Below are 18231 nucleotides of genomic sequence, written 5' to 3'. Positions count from 1 at the left end.
AAAGTCAATTATTTGCCACAGGCGTGTCATCAGCTGATCCCGGTGGGACAGGGCACCTTTGCCTTGGCTGGAGCGGGAGATTTGAGGTGGACAGTTAGAACCAGATGCTAGCAGGTTTCTATAGAGCCTGGGGAAGAGAACCACTCTGGATGGTGTCTGGTCCGTGGCAGACACTGTGGTGGGCTACAGTGCTAAGGCGTTTGCCTTCTCTGGAACGGTTCCCCCTGTTGCATGACTTGTCGTCTCCTCCTTGCAGCTTGGACCAGAGACCCCCACATTTGACACCATGGATCCTTCCGACTGCGAGGACGCCCCAGGTAGTAGATACTCATATTCCCCTGGCTTCTTCTTGCTCGTGGCCTGGACCTCCAAACTGAGAGCAGAGAAATTGAGGACAGAGAAGGGGAGACCCCAGGGGTCTCTCCCAACACCACCTCTCGGGGGATGGGTGTATATTCCTGGCCCTGTCCTAGGGGAGTACAGCCGGGACTCGCCTCCTCCCTCTCCCACCTCCTCAGCTGGGACCGGGGCATCCTGGGGAGCTGAAGTGTGTGCTTGCTGTTACTCAAGTTCTTCCAGTCTATCCTCCCGCCTCTCTCTCCTTTCCACCCAGGAAGCAGAACCTTCATTGAGGAAGCCGCTGAGTATCTGCAGCACACATCCGGCCGGGAAGACCTGAGGCTGCTGCTGACTGAAGATGGCGCCTGGGAGGCCTTTGTGGCTGAGGCTGAGCTGTCCAGGTCACCGCAGTTAAGAACTCCCTCCCCTTTTCCTGGCTTCTCTTCCCCTGTCTGTGGATGGTGCAGCCTCATTCGCTCTGTCTTCCTCACCCAGTGCCCTTGTGGATGCGGGTGGGCGGTGCTCTCCAAAGCATCTCCATGGAAACACCCAGCCCTGCACTTTGTGAATGTGGCCGTGTCTCAGTGATGCTGAGAGCCATCAAAAGCTGGACCACACACTGTCCTTAAGGCTGGAGCTGGGATTTCTTAGTCTCTTGGAGGTCAGAAATGACACCAAAGCCCCCACCACACCCTGCATGGCAAAGACCGAGTGTTCTTAATATAGGAAATGCCTGGGAATAGAAATTAGATTCTAGATTTTCCTGATTTTTTAAAGATATTTTCGACTATGTTACATCGTGTGGATGAGACCCACATCTCAACATGAAATATACTGTAATTATTTTACACCTAAGCACACATCTTTTTAAAAAAGATTTATTTATTTATTTATTTATTTTTTATTTATTTATTTATTTATTTAATATATGTGAGTACACTACCGCTGTCTTCAGACACACCAGAAGAGGGCATAAGATCCCATTCCAGATGATTGTGAGCCACCATGTGGTTGCTGGGAATTGAACTCAGGACCTCTGGAAGAACAACCAGTGCTTTTAATCGCTGAGCCATCTCTCCAGGCCCCCTAGCACACATCTTAACTATCTATGCACATTTTAAAGTTTTTAAAAAACTATTTATTTATTTTTTATGTGCATTTTGTGTTTCTCCTGTGTGTATATCTGTGTGAGGGTGTCAGATCCCCTGGAACTGAAGTAGAGACAGTTGTGCTGGGAATCAAACCTGGATCCTCTGGAAGAGCAGATAGTGCGCTCAGCTGCTGAGCCATCTCTCTAACTAATAGCATCTTAAACAAAACGAAACCAACCAACCAACCAAACAAACATGGGGCAGTGGTAGCGCACACCTTTAATCCCAGCACTTAGGAGGCAGAGACAGGCGGATTTCTGAGTTCGAGGCCAGCCTGGTCTACAGAGTGAGTTCCAGGACAGCCAGGGCTACACAGAGAAACCCTGTCTCAACCCCCCTCACCCCACCAAAAAAACCAAGATCTGTTATGTTATTTATTTATTGAGACAGGGCTTCTTCACATAGCTCTGGCTATCCTGAAATTCAATATGATTTCTACAGATCAAGCTGGCTTTGAACTCTCAGAGATCTGCCTACCTCTGCCTCCTAAGTGCTGGGATTAAAGGAGTGTCCCACCATGTTTGGCAATTTATTAACTTTTTAAATATCTATCTATCTATCTATCTATCTATCTATCTATCTATCTATCTATCTATCTATCTATATCATGCACATGCACAGACCTATAAAGGCCACAAGAGGGTGCCAGAGTCCCTGAAATTGGAGCGATAGGTGATCCTGAGCCTCTCACCATGAGTGCAGAGGTCCAACCAAATTCCAGTTCTGCAGACTGTGCACCAAGCTCTCTTAACTGTGGAGCCAGTTCTCCGGGCCCATGAAGAGTGTCTTAACATAACTTTTAACCTCTATTAACTAAGGATCATTCACAATGACTAAGCATTCACCGTCAAAAGAAAGATTCTCTGAGTCTGTGAAATCCCTCCCGAGTCACAGCAGGCATGCTGTCACCTGGCAGACTACATGCTTTGGAACTGTTTATGTTCAATTTTTATAGCCCTGGGGATGGAATCTAGGGCCCCATGTATATTAGGCAAGTACTCTACCACCGACCTCAATCCCTAGCTAAACTCTCTCTCTTAATCACTTGATGCCTGTTACAGAGCTGATGCAGACACGCTACGTAACGCCCTCAATGCGCTCACAGCAAACATGGCTGTGGAAGACCAGGACAGGCTCCGCCGCGACCTGCAGGACGTGGAGAGGTTTATGGATGTGTTTCCCCAGGTGAAACTGGAGCTGGAGGGGCACATCAGGAAGCTCCGCACCCTGGCTGACAAGGTTGACAAGGTTCATAGGGACTGTACCATCTCCAAGGTGGTGGCCGGCTCTACCAGCACTGTGTCTGGAGTCCTGACCCTCCTTGGTCTCACTCTGGTACCCGTGACAGCTGGGGTCAGTTTGGTGCTCTTAGCCACAGGGATGGGCCTGGGAGCCGCGGCGGCTGTGACTAGTGTCTCCACTGGTATTGTGGACTACACAAGTAAGTCATCAGCCCAAATGGAAGCCAGCCACCTGGTGTCAACCAGCATGGTCAAAGTGAAGATGGTCGCAGAGGCTGTGGTTCATTCAGGACCCCAAGTCTTTTCCTTATCTGAGAATTGCTGCCGAGTCCTACGGTGCATTGAGCAGAGCATCTCTGCCATCAAGCTCGCCAAAGCCAACCCTGCCTTAGCAGCTAGTGCCAAGCGCCTCCTGACCATGGGGAGCACCTCTGCCCAAAGTGGTAAGCATGTGAAGAAAGCCTTCAAAGGCACTGCCCTGGCAATGAGCAGAAGAGCCCGGATCATGGGCATAGCCACTGCAGGCGTGTCCCTCATTGGGGATGTGATTAGCCTTGCGAAAGAATCCAAGAACTTGCATAAGGGTGCAAAAGCAAAGTCGGCCGAGGAGTTGAGGCAGCAGGCTCAGGAGCTGGAGGAGAAATTGGAGGTGCTCATCCAGATCTATGACGGTTTGCAGTCAGGCTCAACTCGGTAACGTGCTTCCTCCCCCAGAGCAGTGCAGGAGATGGGGAGGTGTGCTGGATGGAGACCAAAGCGTTTTTGTGAGAGGGAATCAGATCAAAGAAGTTCAGGACTTAGGCATTTGTTCTTTTCAAAACACTTTGTTGTGGTTTTCTTTATATGTATATGTGTGTATCTGAGAATGTGGGTGTAGGTGCCCTCTGAGACCAGAAGAGGGCATCAGATCGCCCAGAGCTGGAGTTACAGGAGATTGTGAACTGCCTGATGTAGGTACTGGGAACTGAATTCATGCCCTTGGCAGGGCAGCCAGTACTCTTAACTGCAGAGCCACCTTTCCAGCCAGAGTTTGACATTTTCTCTAGCTGAGTACTGTAAGATTAGTGCTGGCAGCTAATGGAGTAAAGGGGGAAAGAATGGGGGTCTGAAACAAGGGATCAGAGGGGGCTAGGGAGTGCGGGGGTGGGAGGGAGCAGTCTGTTTGGAGTAAAGCGCTTTGGAGGCTTGAATGAAGAGGGTTGCGCAGGAGCAAGCAAGGAGGAAGCAGGGAGTCTGACAAACTGGGAATAGGAGAAAGTCAGAGGGAGAATTCTGGCTGTGGAAGAGCCACGGTGACTTCTTAGGATGGCAGTGGTGGTAGTCACAGGTGGGGGTGATGGCAGAATGGGCAAAACAGTTGTCAAGGGTACCCTCAAGGACCAGTGAAATTCCATTGACACTCTCTAGGGTGTGCCGGGATGGTGTGATTGATTTAGGGCTGGGGAGTGACCCAGATTGGACTGACAGGTCAAGAGACTTTGTGGTGTGTTGAGAGCAGCCAGACTGTGGTCAAGAGACATGCCTTCTCAGAGACACAACTTCCTTACGAGTTGGGGTAGGGTTGGGGGGATGATGGACAAGACCTCCTCTCTGCTCATCTTCCTCTTCCATCTTGTGTTCTATATAGACTTTAGCTCAATGAATATTAGCCAATTAGTCTAGAAAAATGGGGCCTCCCAGACTGAAGGTTCCAAAGTCATATGTGAGGAAAACAAAACACTAGATGGAGCATGTTTCAGGATGTGAGATCGGAGAGCATCTGCCCTCATCCTAACCATCTACCTGCTAGATCCACAGCCCCTTCCATGAGGAAATGTGCTCAGTCCTAGGGTAGAGCACAGCCTTGTAGGAGGCACAGAGGTTCTTCTGCTCACAGATAAGCACCAGGGGAACCAGGAAGGTTAGCAATAGGGTTGATCCTTCAAAGGAAGGGATGCAGAATCTGTTATCTGCCCAGAAGATTGGGGGCAGACATGGTTCATAGTTTCGTGACCTTTTGTTCTATTTTTGTGTCTAAGACCACACCAGATCCTCCCTCTAGATCCTTACTGTGAACTTGTCTACGTATAGAACCCATCTCTATGAAAGACGTCACTTGTACAGAAAGAGTTTGATGTAGTCATGTCTTAGGCTTTATCGCTCACACAGGATTGAGTTAATCATCACCACAAAAGTGTTCACCAGTTTGTGGCATTCTTCAATATGCCTAAAATAAACTACTTGGGGATCAGACTCCTGAAATTTGAACCAACGCTGGCTGCTTAGTTGTATTGAATCAAAATACCTTTCATGCCTCCTGAAGATTGTTACTGTACCTGTCATGGTGGCCAGGGGGTATCCCTGCACAGTTTGTCCCACAAGGCAGAACGCTGCCCTCAAGCTGGCTTCTCCCAGCTTACCCATGCTGAATCCTCTTCTGGCTGTTTCAATAGAGTCCGATGTGGTCACTTCCAGGGTTGAGAGTCATTAAGTGGCAAGTAGTCAGCCTTGGTGGGACATGGCTCATATGTGGCTAAGCACGGCCTCTCTCCCTGCCACCTGGTTCTAAAGCGTCTTTGGAAGCACCAGGCTTCCGGGGAGGGCAGAGGCCTGATGGCCACAAAGCCATGTTCTTCCCTTGAGTATAGAGTTTCTTAGGGTTGGGCATGGAAGTACATACCTGTAATCCCAATCCTTGGTAGGCAGAGGCAGGCAGATCTCTGAGTCTGAGGCCAGCGTGGTCTACAGAGAGAGTTTCAGGACAGCCAGGACTACATAGTGAGACCCTATTTCATTCATCACCTCAAAAAAAGAGAGCTACTTAGTAGAGATTTTAAAGAGAACATTCATATGAGACAGGAAGATTTTCTAACTCTGGCCTCATTTTGGCTCCATCCTTGCCCCTAAGTATCTCTGCTGCTAACAGTCCTACTGGAGTGCTGAACTCTAGCCAGAGCCTTTGCTGGTATCCAGGACACAGTGAAGAGGATGCGGGATCTGGGTAGAGAGGATGGGGAGATACTCTCTGCTTCTCAGGATCACCTCTAGCAGGTGTTCCTCAGCTCTCCAAAGCCTGTGTGTGGACAAAACTCCAGAGTATCTGAGCAAGGCTGAATGCTAACAGTGGGTGTTGGATACGACTTCAGACTTCATGGTCTTGGCGTGATTGGTGTGCACAGTCAAGTTTTACTCTCCAGTTTTTGTAAACTGGAGTTTGGCAGCTGGTCGGCCATGCTTGGGGCTCCTGGGTATGGTTCGTGGGTCTGTGGCACATGGCAGAGCTGTTCTACCCCTCCTCCTTCCCCAGTCTGGGACTTCCCTGTGACTTGATGTTACTAAGGGAGGTTGACCCTATTTTTCTATGTGAAGACAGATGAGATGCTTCCTCAACATCTCTGTCCTGGTTTCCAGGGATCCTAAGCCACACGAGGTGGCTAAATGTCTGCTCCAACTTGGACTCGCAGATCTGGAACAAGTGGGGAGATGCTTGTAGGTGTCAGAGTACATTCTCAGTGATGGTGCCTGATTTTCTCCAGGGTGGGGAATGGTAAAGGGTGTCTATGTCGTCTGTTACATGTAGTTTCTGCTACCCCACCTTAAACTCTGGGAACAGGCCATGTTACTAGTCCTCACGCAGGTGCCCTCGGATTCCCGGATGAAAAACACAGACACTCACTCATTGCTCAACAATTTCAACCTGCCTTACTGGCTCAATGGGTGGGTACTTTTAAACCTCCCCTGCCACCCCAGGCACAATTGGATACAGCGGCCATTGGCCTCTCTAACTGAAAACCCACGTGGTTGGTTGGCTTTATCTCCTGCAGCTGCTCCCTCTTTCTCCTCCCCAGTTCTCTCGATCCTCTCTCCCCTGTGTCTGCTAGCTTACCTGTGCAGACATGGAAGTCCTGCCTATTCTGCCCAGCTCATTGGCCACTAGCATCTTTTTTGTTGTTGTTGTTGGTTTTTTTTTTTTTTTTTTTTTTTTTTTTTTTTTTGGTGTTTTTGAGACAGGGTTTCTCAGTGTAGACCTGTCCTGGAACTCACTCTGTAGACCAAGCTGGCCTCGAACTCAGAAATCCGCCTGCCTCTACCTCCCAAGTGCTGGGATTAAAGGCATGCACCACCACTGCCCAGGCCGCTAGCATCTTTATTGATGGATCAAGCACCAATTGGGGAACTGGACCTTAGCATCAGAACCAACTCCTACAGCCATCCCTACACATATCTTGTTTTCCTCATGCAATATTGATTTTGTCATTTGGCTTGGTACCAAGAGAGCTGATTAACTCACACCAAGAGCCCAAGGCTGCATTATTTGTGCTAATTAACAGGACCAACTTTGGAATGGCAACTGCAGTGTTGCTTCAGGCTGAGGGTGTTGATGAGTTCTTGCCTTTGTTTCCCAAGACACATCACTGTTGGGCACTGGCCAGGCCAGAGAGGCAAGCCCCTGTGTCATGGATGTCCCCATTCCTTCCTTTTGAGCCACACTGGTGACACTGGAGACTGTCAATCAAGCTTTACTGATCCAGAGATCAGTAGAACTCTCCAGTACCATGTCTGCCTATCCCCTATCATGCTCCCCGCCATGATGATCCTGGGCTAACCTCTGCAACTGTAGGCAAGCCTCATTTAAATGCCTTCTTTTATAAGATTTGCCATGGTCAAGTATCTCTTCATAGCAATAGAACACTGACAGCCCCCTACCCCAGCCATGGGTCTAGAGAACCGTCTGTAGCTTCCCAGGGCACCAGTGTTAGCTGTACACACCAGAAGCTGAAGTATGACATCTGGGAGAGGGGAGGGTGTGAAAGAGTTAGTACAAGGTAAACTGAGGACACATGCCTTTGCGGCTTGTGCTCTTCTGAAGGTAGTCAATAGAGGTGCGTATGTGTGCGTCTTCATGGTGTTAGCTATGTGTATGTTTGGTCAGTGCCCAACAGTGTTAGCCACACGCGCTTCCTTCAGCGCATCCACCATTACCTAAAGGATTCTCCAGTCCAGAAGAACTGTGGAAGCATGTTAGCAGGCTGCACATGCGGTATATGACAGGATTATTTTCTAATCCTTCACCCCTTCCTTCGAGGGTGCCAGGTTTGCCCTATAATGCAAGCCTCAGAGATGCATGATGAGAAGACACCACCCCGCAGGATGTTCTTTCTGGGTTTTACAAAGGAAAGCAGGAGTTACCAACTCCACAGGTAACAAAGGAACCAGCCCATGGTGAAAACACAAAGGCCACACAGTAGAGTTTAGTTTAACGGACAGCCTGCAAGATGTCACCGAAGTCAACAGTACCTCCAAGGTCTGGCCAGGGTTAGCAGGCAGTGGACAAGCCAAAGTCCGAACTAATAAAGCAAAAGTCAGTGATAAACAGACTTCAGTTTATGGCCATCTTCCAACCTGGGCAGGAGTGTGGGTTCAGTGTGGGATCATGAATCTCTTCAGCTGGGCAAAGGGAACATGCCAATACTCCAAGTGGCTTGGCCCTTGATATGCTCAGGAAATAAACCAGTCTCAGTAAAAATGGTTTTTTTACAGTCTTTCCATTCCATTGCATTCCACTCCAGTCCAGTCCAGATAAACCAGTCTCAGTTCCTGCCATCCAGTTCTGTCTAGTTCTTGCTGTTGGTCCTTTGAAAAGCCAAGTAGCCCCACCCCTCCTGGAAGGCTTTCTACTCTCAGGAATGTCTCTCAGGTTAACTTTTCCTTAACAAAAGTCTTCTCTTGCTTGCTCCTGTGTGTGCCCATATCATTCATCATCATTGCCCTGTGCATGAACTTGAGGGTCATAGTCGACTCTTGGTGATCTGGGTCCTTGAGCCAGGCCTCTCTGGCCTGAGCAGGCCCCATTGTTCTCAGCATCAGCAGTAAGTATACCAAGCCATCTCACTGCCCTTTCCCTCAATTTTTTTTGAGACAAGTTCTCTCACTCAATCTGTAGCCCATTGATTGTGACCCTCCCTGCCCCCCAGGCATCCCCAGCCTATATTGGTCCACAAGGGTGAAGGGAGCAGAGGCAACAGACAAGGGATTCATAGGCTCTGTCAGTACTTACAGCAATGATAACGCACACAGGGATCAGCGCTTCAAGGAGGCAGATCAACTTTACTTGGGGTGATTCAAAGCATACATAATTTTGGGGTTGGGGGTGTCTGAATATCCAGGATGGGCAAAGATCATTGGCTGAAGGCATAAGGTCCTGAGATGCCTCATTACCATGGGGAGGCCTCATGTGCTTGCTGAATGGGTTCTTATTGGGAGAAAGGAAGTTGAACCTGTAATCTTAACCAAGGCTATGTGACATTCTGCAGGTAGAGGTGTGTGTGTGTGTGCGTGTGTGTGTGTGTGTGTGTGTGTGTGTGTGTGTGTGTATGTTGTTGAACCTCCCAGACAAGGTCAGAGAAGGGGAATCCTCCATATCCTCTGACCTCAGAAGGCTGTTCTCTTTGGTGAGACTTTGACCTTAATTAGCAGGGCTTCCCCACGATTGATATCCTGGCCTGCAAGCCAGGGATATCCTTACATCAATGCCTCTCCAGTGTTGCAGATGTGTGCTACTATATCCAGCTTCTTACATCAGGGCTCAGGATCTGAACTCAGGATCACATGCTTGCAATGCAAGCACTTTACTGACAGAGCCGCCTTTCCTGGACCCCAGGAAAGAATTGTTTTGAGCAGTCTCCAACTCATCGTCTTCATACTGGGCTGAGCTGGTGACAGGGACAGTCAGCATCATGGGCCACAGAAATGAAGATGGTGGCAGTAGTAGGTGCCAAGGAAGAGGGGACAAGAACTGTGGCCTATGTGGCCCAGGATCACAGTAGGAGTGGATGGAGAAATGGCGGCGAGTTCAAATTGTGGAGGCCAAGGGTAGCAGGAGTTAAGCTCAGAGACAGCAAGCAGGCCCTGACTGCCAGAAGAGTCCAGAAGACCTCTGTCACCATGTTCTATCTCATTAAACTACCTTTCCTATGAATCACAGCCTGTGGCTCCCAAAAGAGCAAGGACATTCAGGGTTAGACCCAGCTTTGTGAAGCTATTCTGTGAGTTTCTGAGCCTCCTGCTCTCCTCCACATCCTTCAGTTTCTACATTTCCCTAACTGGCGGACTCCCTTAAATCCGTTTTCTGTCTGGAGCCTGCTGTCCAGATCATAGGCATCCAGCACCTGAGCTGAGCTGCAGACCACTTGGTGATCTCATTGGAGGGATTGCCCACCCTGTGTTGTGTTTAGTGCAGAGGGAGAGAAACAGCCAGACGCCAGCCTGGCTGCAAGGCCAGTTTGTCTGGGCTGCGGAAGACACCTACCTTCTCTGAGTTCATCCCCAGAATGAGGCAGCTATCCTTCTTTCCTAAGGCAAATTGTGAGGATGAGGAGGCAGAAGATCGAAGAGGCTCAATTTACCGAATTTGAACGGGACCCGACCAGCAGCCTCCCACCTTATGTTTCCAACCAGGAAATGGAAAGCGAAACTCTAACCTTCCAGGCAGCCAAGAACCAATCAATGCACTGAAACGGGCATAAGATAGGGTGCCACCCAGAATCCCACCCACTTTGCCAACTCAAAAGAGTGACCTCAGGTCAACATTCCAAATTCTGCTTTGGCCAACCCATCTTGGGTGGGGCTTCCAACGGTGGGAAGACCCACCACCACCAACTGTGGAGCTTTCCCCTGATCAGGTCCAGCACTGCCTGCTCTGCCAAGCCCCTAGCACACCTCTATCCCATCTCCTTGTGCAACATCTCTGCCCCTGTTGGTTGATGAGGGCAGAGCTTATGCTGAGGGCGGCAGACAGCGTAGACACTTGCCTGTGTGCATCCTTCTGCCTCAGGTCCCTGCTCTGTGCTGAGACCCATCATGCCTTGATTCCCCAGAGAACCCCCAGCCTCTTGCACTGCAGACTCCCCTGCTTCCTGATTGGTTCTATGACCCCTGGAGTAGAGGGGACAGAGCCTCTCTCAGACCGAAGTCTCAAGCCTACAAACTCAGGCAGCCTGATGGCCATGGGATAGCTCAGCTTAGCTCCAGGAAGCAGGGGATTTCAGCATGGCTGGACCTCAGTGGCCAAGGACTCCTACACTGGGACAGGTTCCATTTCACACACATGTCCTTGGGACTTGGTGGCCATCCCCACACAGCTTTTGAGATAAGGACAGCAGGTGACATGGGATCTTTCACACTACTGCTGCCAACACACTTTCTTCCAAACTTGGCTGGAGTTGAACCATTATTCCTTATTACCCACCTCCTTCTCCAGTTTCCAAATAGTCATGTGACTATTGTGTTAATATGTTGGGGAGCTGTGACTTTTTGCCTGAGGAAAAAGAAGCGTTGGGAGGCAATGGCTTAGACCTCCGGATTCACTAGACATTGGACACTCGTGACCATACTTAGTTGTTTGAAGGTGGGTGGTTCAGTTCCCAGCACCCACATCCAGGGGATCATAACCTCCTGTTATGATCCTCCAGTGGATCATAAACTCCAGCTCCAGGACATCTGATACCCTCTTATGATATCTGTAGGCACTGCAAGCAACTGGAGCACACACACACACACACACACACACACACACACACACACACACAAAAGAAACGGTAGTGAAAACTTTGGAATTTTGGTTTGGTTGAAAAGCAGAAATATTATAAGAATATGTTTTTATTTGAATCTTAGGTGTGGGAATATGTGGCTGACTATCACTGACTCCATACTCTAAGAGAGGCATGATTTTTACCAGCTGCAATAGTTTCTGAGATTGTGTGACATTTGAAATTCTGTGGACTTTTCAGAGGGTTCTAGGGCTTTAAGGGACATGGTGGGTTATTGTTGGCTGCAGTTTGTTAAGTAGACATGTGCAAAAAAGAAAGATGAAGAAGAGGAAGAAGAGGAGGAGGAGGCAGAGGAAGAAGAAGAAATAGAAGAAGAAGAGGAAGAGGAAGAAGTAGAAGAAGAAGCAGAAGAAATAAGGTCAAACTTGTCCCAAGGAGCTAGATACCCCTAATCAGTTGGATGCAGTCTAGCAATAAGGTTGCCCCATTTCCTCTCTCTATCTTTTCTTCTCTCCTTTCTAGTGTTGGGGTTAAAAGGATGGAAAAATGGGATGGAGAAGAGTGGAAGAAAGAAGAACTTACAGAATAGCAAACCTCGGCTACAAGAACCAATAGAATTTAAGAAATTCAAATATATTTCTGTTGTTCTCTTTCTCCCAAGTCCTTTACTCTGTCTTTTCTCTTCATCAACATGGGGTTAGCTAGATAGCGAGAAAATCCACAGGAAGGGGCAGAACCATTAAAATATCCACAAAAGCTGAGAGTCAGCCTTGAAGGAGACTCCCAGCACAAAGCATCGATGGAACTGGAACATGAATACACTCCTGAAATGGAGCAGGGTGGGGCAGCAGGGCCCTGCTGCAGATTCACCTGAAAGAGAGAACCAAGGATCTCAACCTCCACATACACAGGTAGAGCCCATCCCATCTGGACATCCTGAAGACCTGCTAAGAATGACTGCGTTGACCAGTGACATGGCAAGAAATGTCACTCTGGGTAGTAGTACCACTTTAGAGGTGGGATGCTGAAAAGCCCTTTGATCCAAAGGCAATTGCAACCAATGGGAAAGTGATCTTTTTTTATTGTTATATTTTTTATTTACATTTCAAATGATTTCCCCTTTTCTGGGTCCCCACTCCCCGCAAGTCCCATAAGCCCTCTTCCGTCCCCCTATTCTTCCATCCACCCCTTCCCACTTCCCTGTTCTGGAATTCCCCTATACTCTTGCACTGAGTCTTTCCAGAACCAGGGACCACTCCTCCATTCTTTTTGGCCATCATTTAATTTGTGGATTATGTCTTGGGTATTCAAAGTTTCTAGGCTAATATCCACTTATCAGTGAGTGCATACCATGATTGATCTTTTGAGACTGGGTTACCTCACTTAGTATGATGTTCTCCAGCTCCATCCATTTGTCTAAGAATTTCATGAATTCATTGTTTCTAATGGCTGAATAGTACTCCATTGTGTAAATATGCCACATTTTTTGTATCCATTCCTTCGTTGAAGGACACCTGGGTTCTTTCCAGCTTCTGGCTACTACAAATAGGGCTGCTATGAACATAGTGGAGCATGTGTCCTTATTGCATGCTGAAGAATCCTCTGGATATATGCCCAGGAGTGGTATAACTGGGTCCTCAGGAAGTGTCATGCCCAGTTTTATGAGGAACCACCAGACTGATTTCCAAAGTGGTTGTACCATCTTGCAATCCCACCAGCAGTGGAGGAGTGTTCCTCTTTCTCCACATCCTCGCCAACACCTGCTGTCTCCTGAGTTTTTGACCTTAGCCATTCTGAATGGTGTGAGGTGAAATCTCAGGGTTGTTTTGATTTGCATTTCCCTAATGATTAATGATGTTGAACATTTCTTAAGGTGTTTCTCAGCTCTCTGAAGTTCTTCATGTGAAAATTCTTTGTTTAGCTCAGTACCCCATTTTTTAATGGGGTTATTTGGTTCTCTGGGTTGGTTTCAGTGCAGAATTCTATCAGACCTTCAAAGAAGACTTAACACCAATACTCTTCAAACTACTTCACCAAATAGAAACAGAAGGAACTCTACCCAACTCCTTCTTCGAAGCCACTATTACGCTGATACCAAAACCACACAAAGATCCAACTAAGAAAGAGAATTTCAGGCCAATTTCCCTTATGAATATCGATGCAAAAATACTAAATAAAATTCTTGCCCACTGTATCCAAGAACACATCAAAACGATCATCCACCATGATCAAGAAGGCTTCATCCCAGGGATGCAGGGATGGTTCAATATAAGGAAATCCATAAATGCTATCCACTACATAACTCAAAGGAAAAAAAACCCACATGATCATTTCATTAGATGCTGAAAAAGCATTTGACAAAATTCAGCATCCTTTCATGCTAAAAGTCTTGGAAAGGACAGGAATTCAAGGCCCATATTTAAACATAGTAAAAGCAATATACAGCAAACCGGTAGCCAACATCAAACTAAATGGAGAGAAACTTGAAGCAATCCCACTAAAATCAGGGACTAGACAAGGCTGCCCCCTCTCTTCATATCTTTTCAATATAGTTCTTGAAGTCATAGCTAGAGCAATTAGATAACATAAGGAGGTCAAAGGGGTACAAACTGGAAAGGAAGAAGTCAAACTATCACTATTTGCAGATGATATGATAGTATACTTAAGTGACCCTAAAAACTCTACTAGAGAACTCCTACAGCTGATAAACAACTTCAGCAAAGTGGCTGGCTACAAAATCAACTCAAGAAAATCAGTAGACTTTATATACTCAAAGGATAAGCAGACTGAGAAAGAAATTAGGGAAATGACTCCCTTCACAATAGCTACAAACAGCATAAAGTATCTTGGGGTGACTCTAACCAAACAAGTGAAAGACCTATATGACAAAAACTTCAGGTCTCTGAAGAAGGAAATCGAAGAAGATCTCAGAAAATGGAAAAATCTTCCATGCTCGTGGATTGGCAGGATTAATATAGTTAAAATGGCCATCTTGCCAAAGGCAATCTACAGATTCAATGCTATCCCCATAAAAATCCCAACCCAGTTCTTCATAGAGCTAGAAAGAGCAATTCTCAAATTCATCTGGAATAACAAAAAACCCAGGATAGCTAAAACTATTCTCAACAGTAAAAGAACTTCTGGGGGAATCAGTATCTCAGACCTCAAACATTATTACAGAGCAATAATGATTAAAAACTGCATGGTATTGGTACAATGTCAGGCAAGTGGATCAGTGGTATAGGATTGAAGACCCAGAAATGAACCCACACACCTATGGTCACTTGATCTTCGACAAAGGAGCTGAAAGCATCTTGTGGAAAAAAGATAGTCTTTTCAACAAATGGTGCTGGTTCAATTGGAGGTCAGCATGCAGAAGAATGCGAATCGATCCATTCTTATCTCCTTGTACTAAGCTCAACTCCGAATGGATTAAGGACCTCCACATAAAACCTGACACACTGAAACTAATAGAAAAGAAACTGAGGAAGACCCTTGAGGACATGGGCACAGGGGAAAAGTTCCTGAATAGAACACCAATAGCTTATGCTCTAAGATCAAGAATTGACAAATGGGACCTCATAAAACTACAAAGTTTCTGTAAGGCAAAGGACACTGTCAAAAGGACAAAACGTCAACCAACAGATTGGGAAAGGATCTTCACCAACCCTAAATCCGACAGAGGGCTAATATCTAATATATACAAAGAACTCAAGAAGGTAGAACCCAGGGAAAGTGATCTTTTTTTTAAAATTTTTTTTATTCGATATAATTTATTTACATTTCAAATGATTTCCCCTTTTCTAGCCCCCCACTCCCCGAAAGTCCCGTAAGCCCCCTTCTCTTCCCCTGTCCTCCCACTCACCCCTTTCCACTTCCCCGTTCTGGTTTTGCCGAATACTGCTTCACTGAGTCTTTCCAGAACCAGGGGCCACTCCTCCTTTCTTCTTGAACCTCATTTGATGTGTGGATTATGTTTTGGGTATTCCAGTTTTCTAGGTTAATATCCACTTATTAGTGAGTGCATACCATGATTCACCTTTTGAGTCTGGGTTACTTCACTTAGTATGATGTTCTCTAGCTCCATCCATTTGCCTAAGAATTTCATGAATTCATTGTTTCTAATGGCTGAATAGTACTCCATTGTGTAGATATACCACATTTTTTGCATCCACTCTTCTGTTGAGGGATACCTGGGTTCTTTCCAGCATCTGGCAATTATAAACAGGGCTGTTATGAACATAGTAGAGTATGTATCCTTATTACATGGTGGGGAATCCTCTGGGTATATGCCCAGGAGTGGTATAGCAGGATCTTCTGGAAGTGAGGTGCCCAGTTTTCGAAGGAACCGCCAGACTGATTTCCAGAGTGGTTGTACCAATTTGCAACCCCACCAGCAGTGGAGGAGTGTTCCTCTTTCTCCACAAAGTTTCTGTAAGGCAAAGGACACCATCAAGAGGGCAAATCAGCAACCAACAAATTGGGAAAAGATCTTCACCAATCCTACATCAGATAGAGGGCTAATATCCAATATATATAAAGAACTCAAGAAGTTAGACTCCCGAAAACCGAACAACCCTATTAAAAAATGGGGTACAGAGTTAAACAAAGAATTCTCACCTGAAGAACTTCAGATGGCGGAGAAGCATCTTAAAAAATGCTCAACTTCATTAGTCATTAGGGAAATGCAAATCAAAACAACCCTGAGATTTCATCTTACACCAGTCAGAATGGCTAAGATTAAAAATTCAGGAGACAGCAGGTGTTGGGAAAGTGATCGTAATGCAACAAGAAGCAACAATGTGGTGCTTTAGGAAGCAAAGTGTGAACACCAGCACCCCCTAGTGGAATTTAGGAGGACCAGCAGCCAAGGCATTTTGCCACCCTCGTTACTTCATCCATTCAGTTCATACAATGGAGAGTATACTCAACGTAAACATAGGTGCCCTAAAACATGGGTCCGTCAATCTTTCTCTAAAACCATCATATATATAGTAGGGACAGGGATCTTCCAACTAACCATGTGATGTAGGGCTTCTGAAGTCACTCAAGAGACAGATATTCCAGGCTGCAAATCACAGGGAAGTGAGTGTATTCCATACCTACAGCTCTGGGTGGCCACCTGAGAGAAGAAGAGGCAGCCATTGTCCCAGTCACTGCAGTCTAGCCTACAGCCTGAATCCAAGCACAATCCTATGTGCTCTGCTCAGATCCAGGAGCAGCACAGAGGAAGAGTATACAGAGGATGGAATGTAAGTCCCTATTGTCATATGTGTGACAAGATGCTGATAACTCACCTTCAGCTTGGCACATACAAGGGTCAGGAGTTCCAGATGCATTTGCAGAAGGGACATAGCATCTCTGTGATTCCAATTTAGACAGGGTCCAGTGATTGACACAGCCTGTGTGTGGCCCACCCTGAAGACTCTGCTGAGTACTGAGGGTGAACCAGTAAGCTTTAAACAGATCTGGGATTCAGCCTCCAGAGTAACTAGCAGCAGGTTGAGATTCAGGAGTCTGAGGAGGGTCCAGGAGAGTCACCCCATCAGGCAGTTCTGCAGAGCGGACAAGGACACCATGCACACCTTATTCACCAGAGAGAAGGTTGTCTGTGTCACTGTCCTGCCATTATACTTCAATTATCTCAGGATTTTTGTCCAGGTTCCACGTAGTCTGTTGTAGTAGACATAGTGAGGTGGGTGTGGCTGGGTCCCCAGTGACCGCTGCCTTTGTTGCAAGCTGTTCAACATTCAAAAGCCACGGCACACAGCCTGATAGGAACACCAACTGCAATGCTGGCATGACAGTCTACCAGGCAACAATTGCAGGTTGTAGCCTCTACTGTACACTCTGCTTCATGTGCGCGCGTGCTGTGAACAACTGTGCTAAATTTGTTCCCTATGCGTCTGCCTGCAGAGGGTGCTTCTCGGCAAAGTTCCTCTCAGTTAGGTGTGCTCACAGAACAGAAGCAGGGCTGACAAGGTTCCAGCAGTTTCTGCAATGTGTGCTCTCTCCTGTTACCCTTTCCACTGGAGGAAGGAGGGCTGTGGTTGGGTTAGCGGTTCATCTGAAGCAAGCTGGAGCCTAGAAGTTGAAGTTAGCATTTAATCCTGAGAACAATAGAGTAAAATTTTAGTTTATTTTATTTCTACGTGATCCTAGAGCCCTGAGAGAGAAAATAAATTAAGCTTCCACTTATGTAGAGAGCAGTTTGACCACTGGGCGCACATTAAAAGTAATACATATATAACCTAAAAATTCTTTCTCACCTTCACCACTACTGTCCCTGCACCCCACAGGGATCCGTTTTAATTCCATTGGTCCTTTAGATGTCCTGACCCCTGGCAAGGGCTCCACCCACTCTCCTGTCACTACCAAAGCCACCCTCAAAGCCCTCACCAGCTCTGTCACTACCCCACTCTGTCACTTGCTAATAGACAAAGGGTGAGTTGGTGCCCCTGCTGCAGGAGAGGAAGGGCGGTGGCCACAGCTCACAGCACCATGGAGGAAGGAGAGGGAGGAGCCGCTGTGTCTTCTCCATATTCAAAACTCGCTCTGGCTTTCTCCCATTATCAGTGCCTCAGTTTCCCCAGATGTCTCGTTGCTCTCTCCTGCACAGCACAGTCTGTGTGTTTCCAGGTCACTTTCCCATCCTCTAGTCCTCTCTGCCCTTGCTTCAGACTCTCACCGCCGTCTTCTCTCTGAACCTCTAGCTATCCACATTAACCTTGTGCTCAGCCACAGACACACAAACCTCAGTGTTCAGTTCCACAGACCTGCTCTCACCCGCTTCCCCCTCTAACTGGCCACTGTGTCCAGTCCATCTTCCTTGTCCCCTGTGCTGCTTAGGGACGGGTGGCACTGAAGCAACCTTACTGCAGTCTTGTGGGTTTGGATGAGTTCTGCAGACACAGCTCACCTGCCGTCCTATTGCTTCTGCAGCCCTGACTATTGTCTCCTGTGTGGATGCAT

General features: G+C 47.2%; 1 protein-coding gene across 4 annotated transcripts in view; it reads left to right on the top strand.

Moving 5' to 3' along the window:
- The window catches only part of LOC127667296 (apolipoprotein L2-like), an 11933-nt gene extending 3849 nt beyond the window's left edge, over positions 1-8084 (top strand). For 3 of the 4 annotated variants that reach the window (XM_052160280.1, XM_052160278.1, XM_052160279.1), the window contains exons 2-4: positions 257-317; positions 614-740; positions 2552-4982. In XM_052160280.1, the coding sequence (XP_052016240.1) occupies positions 287-317; positions 614-740; positions 2552-3428 (1035 nt within the window). In that variant the 5' untranslated portion in view covers positions 257-286 and the 3' untranslated portion in view covers positions 3429-4982. Of the gene's footprint in view, positions 1-256; positions 318-613; positions 741-2551; positions 4983-7796 lie in introns of those variants that run through there. The other variant, XM_052160277.1, reaches the window with a different exon arrangement.
- Positions 8085-18231: the final 10147 nt, after the last annotated feature.

This window comes from Apodemus sylvaticus, chromosome 17 (genome assembly GCF_947179515.1).
Source record: "Apodemus sylvaticus chromosome 17, mApoSyl1.1, whole genome shotgun sequence".
Lineage (NCBI taxonomy): Eukaryota > Metazoa > Chordata > Mammalia > Rodentia > Muridae > Apodemus > Apodemus sylvaticus.
The sequence above is the reverse complement of the archived record's forward strand: the minus strand, read 5'-3'. Positions and strand labels throughout refer to the sequence as shown.